Raw genomic sequence first — 11127 nt, forward strand, 5'->3', positions numbered from 1 at the left:
TTCAAAAGAGTCTATATATAGAAATGAGCCCTGATGATTCCAAATAGGTTTCCAGTTCTAGTAGAAAGATCAGAGGCTGTAGAAACAGACAGAAATTAGAGTCAGATTCTGATTCTGCTACTTTTGAGATGTGTGACTTTAAGAAAGTTACTTAAAATTTCTGGGCTTTAGTTTCTTTATTAGAAAAATGTATAGAGCCCTAGCTGGTTTGGCTCAGTGGATAGAGCATCGGCCTGCGAACTGAAGTGTCCCAGGTTCAATTCCGGTCAAGGGCACATACCTCGGTTGCAGGCTCCTCCCTGGCTCAGGCTCTGGTCGGGGTGTATGCAGGAGGCAACCAGTTGATGTGTTTCTCCCACATCTATATTTCTATCTTTCCCTCTCTTCCACTCTCTAAAAATCAATGGAAAAATATCCTCAGGTGAGCATTAAAAAACAAAGAAAGAAAAATATATAGTAATGCATATCTTATATGATCAGTATGAAAAGCTATATAGATAACGAGGGAAAGTGCCTAGCTCAGCACTGAAGGCAGCCAACTCCCTAGGGCAATGGTCGGCAAACCGTGGCTCGTGAGCCACATGCGGCTCTTTGGCCCCTTGAGTGTGGCTCTTCCACAAAATACCACGTGCGGGCGCGCAGGTACAGTGCGATTGAAACCGTGGCCCATGCGCAGAAGTCGGTATTTTGTGGAAGAGCCACACTCAAGGGGCCAAAGAGCCGCGGTTTGCCGAGCAGCAGTTTGCCGACCACTGCCCTAGGGCATTCCCTTCTCCTGGCTTCCTGAAGTTGTACCAAAGAAAGAAAAATAAATCATTGATATGATCTTCCTTTGCTGGAGTTTGGGGTAGGGGGAGGAGGAATGCTGCATGGTATAGAGTGGCTTTTCCATTAAACATGCCTTTGAACTTCATCTCAAATATTTTTAGGCTCTGTGACCTTGTTTTCTTTTTTACATATATCTGCCATTGAAAGGATTGCATTATTTAATGTAATAAAGTGTCTAGTATATGTCTGCCATATCGGAGGGACTTGGGAACTATTTCCTTCTCCTTCCAGTTTCCCATTTGTAAATCATGCATATTCAATGCTTGGTTGCTGCCAAGCCTAAAAGCAAACATTGCCGGGAATAGGAACATCAAAGTGGCCATGCTCTCAAAATTGGTAGAGTTCCAGATGTTCCCTCTTAGATTTAGAGATGAAGCAGTTTGAGGGGAAACTTTTTCAAAGACCCTGAGCTTTCTGAACCAAGCAAAGCCTCAGCACACTTACAGGAATCACTCAGTGTCCTCCCATTGAGAGTGTGTGCACGAGGAGATGGCCTCTCACGTGCCCGAAGGACCCTGCCTTACAGGTGTCTGTGCTCGTTTTTCCAAGTCAGTAATTCATTTACTTTCTCCACACATCGCATGACCCCTAACCTTCAATCAGCTGAGTTTTGGTTTAGTTTTTGGTCTGAATAGACCCTTTCTGAATGTTTAAATGTATACATTGTATAAAACTATGTTTGATGCCTAAAATATTTTATTGTAATATAACAAAATGGTCCTATGGTTCATAAAACAAATGCATGAAAAGATCAATATGAATTCTGAAAAATGAATACTAAACAGGACTAGCTCCTCCTGAAATTAAGACAAATTACAGAATTACAAAACTCCTATCAGTGTGGTATTGGTGTAAATCTAGGTAAAAGGAAAAACGAACAGAAGAGAAGAAATGAGTCAAAAGTAGATCATCACAAGGCAGTAGAGAAAGGAATAATTAGTAAACAAATTATTCTGATACAATTAACTTACCGTTAGGGAGAAAATTAAAATGTACCAAAATAAATTCCAGATATAGCAAAAGAAAACAATATTATCTCATTTTAAAAGTTACTAAAAAATACCTAGAATGATTAATTCAGAAATATTGAAGCACTATATATAGTATAAAATTAGATACAATTTATATTTCCAACATTAGGGGAATGGTTGATTACGATGCAGGCATATATGTATACATAATTACTTCTTGCTGATATGTAGAATAAAAGGCTTTGCCTCAAATCCTGTTTTAGACAGTTATCCAACTCATGAACTATTTCCTCAAAGAAGACAAAACTATTAGCAAGAGAATAACAGTCTAAGGAAATATCTGTGCCTACTTCACTTTACCTAAATAGAGGGCTGAGAAATGTTCATTCTAACCATGATGGTCGGGAAATAAAGCATATGGGTGTATGTGGATATACATATACTTTTTCAACTATGTGACTCCAAAATATATAATAGAATGTTTTCAAGTATTCAAGTTGGAATGGAGAAATGGAAGCCATCTTCTTAAACTTTGAGTGGTATGCCTAAAATTTGCTGTTTCTCATAAACTTTAAAATACAATGTAGAATTTTGTGAAATACAAGGGTGCATTGGTACATCACAGAATGTTTGTATCAATCACCCAGCCCTTATGCATCATAATGAAAACATACTCCTTGCTGCTACTGGTTTTTTAATGGATTTTATTAGGAAGAAAATGCTTATTTTATATGCTTAAGAAATGTGCAAAATTGTTTAGTAATGACTATAAAAACTATATAATAATTAATGTATTTATTACAGCCACAGACAGTAAGTAGTAGAAGTAGGACCAAATTCTAGGTCCTTTTGACTATCATTTTGGAGATCATCCTGCTATGCAATCAATATTGACATATTTCCTCATTCATACAATGTAACTCCTAAATATAACTCACAACTTGTTATTTGTTACTTAGCTTGATGGCACCTGGGAGCCACCATTTTCTGATGAATCGTGCAGTCCAGTTTCTTGCGGGAAACCTGAAAGTCCAGAATATGGGTTTGTGATTGGCAGTATATACAGCCTTGGAAGCACAGTGATTTATCAGTGTGAGCCCGGCTATGAATTAGAGGTGAGCAAAGAAACCATCTAACCAGAATTCATTTGTTTTTCCAGTCTACTTGGGAACATGTTTAGTATTAGCACTGATTTGTTTCACTGATTTTGGTCCTAAAATATTCCTTTATACTTTGTTGCCTTTTACACTAATACTTTACAAGGAATACTTAAGGTTACTTACAATTCTAAAAAGCAAAGTAAGTCTTGAATTTTAAAAAAAAATCAAAGCCATGTAAAGGGAGAAGTTAGTATGCCAACCATAAGACTGACACTAAGCCTGCGTTTCAGCCGTCTGTTGGTCATATTCTGCCAGCCGTCTGTTGGTCAGACTCTGCAACAGGCAGTCCATCTGTCACCCTGGGGAGGTGACCATAGGGATTTAGGTATGCAAAGCTAGGGTTTCCTCGGGCAGTGGGCTCAAACACCTAGACAGGTTCTTGATTGAGATGCCAGGTTTCCACATGGCAGATCTGGCCTGAAAAATCCTCACAGCAGTTCTAACCAAGGACCAGGTTAGGTCTCATGACCACTCCTGGTTTGTAATATTAAAACCCCATCAGCAGCACCTCCGTCTCCCTAATTTCTTTGGTGGGAAGGCTGCAATCAGTTTTGATGAAAGCATGGCGATATCATCAAACTTGGAAATTTAAAAAATCTGTCTTACATTACAGAATGTGTCATCTGGTTTCTCAGGAAACTCTTCCTCCCTGTTCTTACTGTTGTCGTGGTATTTAAATGTAGGTTTTGCAGAACTATTCATTGCCAGTGGTCTGTTAAATTTGTATAGTGCATTCCATTTTCTGACCACACAATCAAAGAATTGTCATAAGATAGGTCCATGAACACTGGAACTGAGCTTATATGGATCTTGTTCAAATTCTTCAAAAGATTGGAAAATTATAAGAAAGAAAAGATAATAATAATATAATAGTTGGTTGCAATTGGAAAGTTGTTTTTGAAACCCAGTTGTTCTTCATGGAGAGTATTCATTTTGCAATTTGTTAAGGAAAAAAAGTAGTATAAGATTTAAACAAATATGTAGAAAACTAGTGGGTCATTAAATTTGAGGAAGTAGGTAATTTGGGGGAATGTCCTGGTGTTAACTGCAAAATTGAGAGAGGTGCTGTAGCAATTGTTCTCACTCCACGTTACATGTTAGAATTACCTGAGAAACTTTTTTAAAAATACATTAATATCCAGGTACTTGCAGAAATAACTGATTCCAGGTCTGGGACAAGAAGTGTAAAGGATTCGCTTAGAAAATCTTGTCACATGAGACAAGAAAGAACCTATCAAAGGTATTTTTGTATTTTTAACAAGGGACTTGGCCCGGCCACAGTGGCTCAGTTTACAGAAACTGAGGAGCCACCTGAACAAGGCTCCCACAGGCAAAAAGGACACCATTTTAGCATCAATAGGGCAGTAACTTCAATGGACTGAAACACATCAAATGTGTCGTGACTAATACTAGACCTACGATAATGCTAAAAAAAATGTATTGGTAATGAACACACTCATTATTTTGAAAACAGACAACAAAAAGGGAAGAATGTTTTTCCATGCTACTCAGACTGTTAAATCACCAAATTGTAGATGAAGGGGAAGTTCCCCTTTAGATAAGTATTCCAGGTAACAAATTATAGAATATAAAGCCCAGAATTTGCAACTCATGCCAATTAATGGATTTAGGCCATTATCATCAAAGCTGTTCATATTAGGAAAAAAAAATAGAGGCAGCCAGACATTATGTGCCTCATGGTTGTATAGACACGCCATTATGTTTCTTAAGGTGTGGTTCAAGAGCCACTTAGTTGAGAATCATCTGGGAAGTTATAAAAAGGAGTGGATATTCATAGGACAAGGCCTTCTAAACCAAATAGGACCTGGGGATTTTTTTTAATATATATATATATATTTTATTTTAGAGAGGACGGGAGAGAGCGAGAAACATCAATGATGAGAGAGAATCATTGATTGGCTGCTCCTGCACACCCCACACTGAGGATCGAGCCCACAACCTGGGAATCGAACTGTAACCTCCTGGATCCTAGGTCGACCCTCAACCATTGAGCCACGCTGGCCGAGTGGGATTTGTAATTTTAACAAGTAACCTATATACCAAAGGCCAGTAGAAGGGAAAGTGGTTAAGAATAGGGACTTGGCCCAGCCGCAGTGGCTCCATGGTTGAGCGTCGACCTATGAACCAGGAAGTCACAGTTCGATTCCTAGTCAGGGCATGTGCCTAAGTTGTGGGTTTAATCCCCAGTGTGGGGTGTGCAGGAGGCAGCCAGTCAATGATTCTCTGTCATTATTGATGTTTCTATCTTTCTCTCCCTCTCCCTTCTTCTCTGAAATCAATAAAAAAAAAATAGGGACTTGGTCCTGGAAGACCTCTGTTACAGGTCTTCACTCTTGCTGGATGAAAATGCTGGGAACCAGCTGAACCTCTCTGAGCCTCTATTTCATCCTGTCTATGGTAGAAATGCAATAACCACTTTTGCAAAGTTACTGCAAGGGCTGGAGATAAAAGAAATAAAGTGGTGAGCATGGCCCTTTGTGCATTGTCTGAGTTCGTTATAGGGTACTTATTATTATTACTTCCTGTATTTGTGTTATTACCAAAATCAGACAAAGCAATTGGGACAACTGATGTTAAATTATTTGACTATGTAAATAAGTTGTCATTTATATGTAAGGTACACAACTCTTTGGAACTATCTAAAACTCAAAAATTTTATTATGCATCCAATCTTCTTGAAATACTGGATAATAAATGAAAATACACAACTCAAAAATGGGGTAGTCATGTTATAAAACCATTGCTAGTGAGCAATAAAGTGGTTGCTTTGATTATAAAACTTAATATAACTAACCTAATTGTTGATTAAGCAGGTACATTAAAAAAATTTAATGCTCATCTAGATCTAAAATTCCAGCTACATTCATCAAAAGCAAGATATGAACAGAAACAGAGAGAGAAAAGGAAAGAAGGAACAGTGTGATAAAATTTGCAGCTTACTGAGGAGGGAATCAACAGATGGTGTTTGATTTTTTTACATCAATAGTTACAGAAAATAGATTTGAGTTTTTACTGGCATAAAAATCATCATAGTCAAAACAGAATATTATTATTCAAATCATTAGAAGAAAGAGAACAAGGAAAAATATTACTGAGAAAAATACTAAACTATTAATTAAAATTAACTACTTGAGTATAGTCTACTCTGGAAGAGCCCACATCAGTGGGGAGTTAACTGGCTTTTATGGCTTGGCATATACTGCCTCAAAATTAATTTAAAAAAATAATTCACAAGCTAGAATAGTATATTTCCCTGTGCATACATAAGTACTAAGCCTAGAAAAAGTATAGCAAATATTAATGGTGTTTATCTCTGGATGAAGAATCCTGGAAAACCTATTTTTCTTGTATGTTCCAAACCTTCTATAATGAACACGTATTGGTTTTTCAATAAGAAGAAAATAATGAATACATCATTTAGGAAACATTTAATTTTATAGAATGAATTATTTTCTTGGAAAATCAGGATAGTGTCATTACATCAAAATCAATGGAATTTTAACAGGTAAAGATTTATCAGTAATTAATCTGAAAGCTTAGAGAAAATATTTTGAATAGATAAATAAGGGTGAAAGGTATCAGTGAATCCAGATAAAAACCAAAGTAGAGGTGATAGGTTCTTTTCAGACATCTTGCTAATGTAGGACACAATTTTAAGACAATGAGATGTCCAAAGGACTATGAGCAATGAAAAAGCATGGACAGAATTCATATGCTAAAGTTCATATATTCGACTTAGAGTCAAACCCCTTAATACATTACTTAGAACCTGATCTTTTTTTTAACTCATAATGTTTCAGAATTTTATTTACTGTATCTTGTTTATTATTCCAGAGATTAGGAATTTAAAGCATGAAAAGAATTATCATTAGAAACGTTGATGATTACCATCCGATATAATAAAAGCCTAATATGCAAATCGACCGAAGGGTGGAACGACTGGCAGAATGACTGGTCACTGTGACATGCACTGACAACCAGGGGGCAGATGCTCAATGCAGGAGCTGCCCCCTGGTGGTCAGTGCTCTCCCACAGGGGGAGTGCCACTCAGCCAGAAGCTGGGCTCATGGCTGGTAAGTGAATCGGCAGTGGCAGGAGCCTCTTCTGCCTCTGTGGCAGCGGCAGCGCTAAGGAGCAGCGAGCTGAGTAGTAAGGAGCAGTGAGCAGGCGGGTGGTAAGGAGCGAGGGGTCCTGGACTGTGAGAGGGTGCAGGCCAGGCTGAAGGACCTGCCCCCCCACTCCCACCCAGTGCACGAATTTCGTGCACTGGGCCTCTAGTCCTATATAATAAAAGGCTAATATGCAAATCAACCGAACAGTGGAAAGACCGGTCACTATGACACACACTGACCACCAGGGGGCAGACGCTCAATGCAGGAGCTCATGACTGGTGAGCGCAGCTGTTATGGCAGGAGCCTCTCCCAGACTGTGAGAGGGCGCAGGAGGGCTGAGGGACCCTTGGCCCCTGAGTTCAGAAATTTCATGCACTGGGCCTCTAGTAAAAGATAAACAAGAAAGAAGAAGCAAAGACTAATAAAAATTGTAACGGAAATCAAGAATAATGATATATAAGCCTATAATAGCTATAGGGGGCAAACAGTCTGTATACTCCCTAAGGGTAATAGGATATTGAAAAATATACAAAAAGTATATTTAATAAAATAATTATAAATAATTTTTCAAGTAAATTATATTCATTTTACTCTATTTCACAAGGCAGGAAAGTAAATTTTGGAAAGCTTTTACCCAAAGTATTTAAAAAATTTTTATTTTTTATTTTTTGTTAATCCTCACCCAAGGATATTTTTCCATTGATTTTTAGGAAGAGTGGAAGAGAGAGGGAAACGTGAGAGAAATATATCGATTGGTTGCCTCCTGCATGATCCCTGACCAGGGCCTGGGCTGGGGAGGAGCCTGCAACCAAGGTACATGCCCTTGACTGGAATTGAACCCGGGACCCTTTAGTCTGCAGGCCGACACTCTATCCACTGAGCAAACCAGCTAAGGCGAAAATATTTAAAATTTTAAATGCTTGTGCCCTTATTAGGGTAAATATATATAGGATAAATTGTTGAAAAATTCAATCCTTGTACCAATAAGATATCTTGGCATGTGTCATGTTCAAAGCTACAAAAAAAAAACAACAACAACACACAATTTCATTCTTTGCTGTACCACTCAAGTATTTTCAAAATAATTTTAAAATATACTAAGCAAATATACCTCCTTGACACTTCAAACACATTCTTCAGTCTTTACTATTGGTTATAACTAGTCGTCATTTAAATAGAAAGTGAAACAAAGCTTGCACCTTAATTACACTAGTCAGCCAGGATATGAATTTCGAAGTAATTTGATGAAAACATTTTAACAGCTCTAAATCTACCTCTTAAACTAGGTCTACTTAATGAATTTATTACGCATTTCAATACCGAGATAGTCAAGTTCACAGCTATGATTACTTTGCATTCCCTTATTATCTTTCCATTGTACAGTTATGACCATGTTGATGACTTTTTTTCATTGATTCACAGGGGAACCTTGAACGTTTCTGTCAGGAGAACAGACAGTGGAGTGGAGAGGTAGCAACGTGCAAAAGTAAGTCAAATGGCACTTAGAGTCACAAAAATGATACAGGAGATACAGAATAACAATGAGACAACAATGTCTTTACAAAGCAGTTTTGTAATTTAAAAAATTGACCTCGGACTTTTGCTGAAGGACATCAAATCAATAAAAGGGTCAAAAACTATAGTTGAGATCATTGATTATGTTGGAATAGAGCACAAGATGACTAACTCTGGAATAGTTAATTATTGAATTTATTTGCATTTTGTGTTTTTCCCCCAGATAATTATAAATTAGAAAGCTTAGATCTGTTGGTGTTTGGTGACAATATTGGTCAATACTGACCAATATTGACATCTTCCTAAAGTGATGTTGGCACATATGTTAAATAATTAAATATTCACATTTTTCATGGAATTTTACATTAACTCATTTTATGGGAAGAGTCAAGTGTATTTAGCAACAAAGACCCATATGGTTCCTCTGCCAAAAGGCAGTGTATTTAGATACAATAATTACAAATCAATCAATGTGAAAAGCTTTTAAATATTTTTTCTCTTAACAATCCTGGTGGAGTCATCAAATTTTCACACTGGAAGGGGCCTCTTAACCAATCTAGTCTAAGCAACCTTTCAGGTGATCTAGCTTAACTAGGCTGGACTACATCAATATGAGTAAGATTTATTCATCTTGCTCAATGAGTACATGGGGCTAGGAGAGGTGAAGTGACCTGCCCAGTGTCATAAATTAATTTGGTGGCAGAGCTGTGACTGGAACTTGAGGTACTTAAATCTTTGTTCACGTCATTTCAAACATATCTTCTGGAGTAGATTAATCAATTGATATCATATATATATAAATCTTAAATCTTTTAGGAAATATTATATGGCTGAAATTCAGTAGAGGTTATATGATTTTTTGTTCTCAAAAAGTTATATAAATATTATATAGAAAAATATTTTTTTAAATATTGAGTAACATCTCAAGTCACAGAATGGCATTTTTGTCTCAACTGTTTATGATCAAAAAGTGTGTGCATGTATAAGGGAGGGGAATAGGGAGTGGAAAGGAAATGGGTATGCCTGCATAGGAAATGTGAAGAAGTTGTTTCAGTTTGCAGCAGGTTTAAGTCAAACTACAATGACAATGGTTAGTCTAGTTTCTCTCTCTGAAATGCAAGATAATGATAAAAAGCTCTACTTGAATCCTATTTTTTCTGTTTTTCCTCTTTCTAACTATTAAATCAGATTATACAAGTTATTTGCAAAAAAAATTGCAGAAATAAGCAAAAAGAAAATAATAGTTTTAATCCCACCACTCATGCTGGGGCTGACCAGCAGACCCTGAGCGACGGATGAATGATTACTCTGACACATGGTTCTGTAAAAGAGAGGGCTAAGGGACTGTCTGGCTAGAGAAACCAGATAGCCCCTTTCACCTGTCTCCTTAGGCTTTTATTGTATCAACAGCTTGAACTAATATTAACTATTAGTTACTATCAGTAGGGTAAGCATCCTTGAGAAGACATATGCAGTGTCCTTTAGGCAAAGACGTCTAAAGACTAAACATAAAGATTCCAGTAAACACCCGGGGGCTCAGACTTATTTGGAAAAGTCAAGGCAGGGTGGTTGTCTTCAGTCAACTCCCCCTGGAGGTCCTGACCTTTCACAGTTTTCTCCTTACAGATTTTCCAACCAAGTCCCCTGCTTCCCCACAAACTCAAGGTTAAAAACTATTGCTATTTTTATATACTGTATTGTGTGCTTTTTCCCTAGGCATATAAAAAACACTAATATTTTTTGGAGGAAATAGTGCTCATACTGAGCATCCCAATTTGAAAGATCCTCATATAATATTTATTAAATTATTAAATAGATTGATATCTATAGCCATCAGATTTCAGGGAAGCCTGTTCAAGTGCATAGGATACCCTAGACCAGTGGTCAGCAAACTGCAGCTCGGCAAACTGCGGCTTGTGAGCCACAGGCGGTTCTTTGGCCCCTTGATTATGGCTCTCCCACAAAATACCGACTTCTGTGCATGGGCCACGAAGTTTCAATCGCACTGTACGTGCACGCCCGCACGTGGTATTTTGTGGAAGAGCCACACTCAAGGGGCCAAAGAGCCGCATGTGGCTCGCGAGCCACAGTTTGCCGACCACTGCCTTAGACAGTGCTCTTCAAAGAGTGGCCCATGGGACCAACAGCATCAATAGTACCTGGGATCTTGCTAGAAATGCAGACTCTCAGGCCACACCCCAATCCCACTGAATCACAATTAGCATTTGAATGAGATCCCTAGGTGATTCCTGTGCACATTGCAATTTGAAAAGCAGTGACTTGGACCTATGGTTATTAGCCTTCCACACATTGAAATATTCTGGGAACTTTGAAGAATCCTTTGCCCAGTCTGCATCCTGTACCATTTAGGTCAGAGTCTAGAGCAGGCATGGGCAAACTTTTTGACTCGAGGGCCACAATGGGTTCTTAAACTGGACCGGAGGGCCGGAACAAAAGCATGGATGGTGTGTTTGTGTGAACTAATATAAATTCAAAGTAAACATCATTAAATAAAAGGGT

General features: G+C 37.9%; 1 protein-coding gene across 1 annotated transcript in view; it reads left to right on the forward strand.

Annotated features, from left to right (window-relative positions):
• SVEP1 (sushi, von Willebrand factor type A, EGF and pentraxin domain containing 1) overlaps nt 1-11127 on the forward strand; it is a gene marked incomplete at its 5' end in the record, with an annotated part of 158571 nt that overhangs the window by 125578 nt on the left and 21866 nt on the right. The window contains 2 exons of the mRNA XM_014534453.1: nt 2759-2914; nt 8515-8578. Of these exons, the coding sequence (XP_014389939.1) occupies nt 2759-2914; nt 8515-8578 (220 nt within the window). The remainder of the gene's footprint in view (nt 1-2758; nt 2915-8514; nt 8579-11127) is intronic.

The sequence above is a fragment of the Myotis brandtii genome, unplaced genomic scaffold (assembly GCF_000412655.1).
Source record: "Myotis brandtii unplaced genomic scaffold, ASM41265v1 scaffold13, whole genome shotgun sequence".
Lineage (NCBI taxonomy): Eukaryota > Metazoa > Chordata > Mammalia > Chiroptera > Vespertilionidae > Myotis > Myotis brandtii.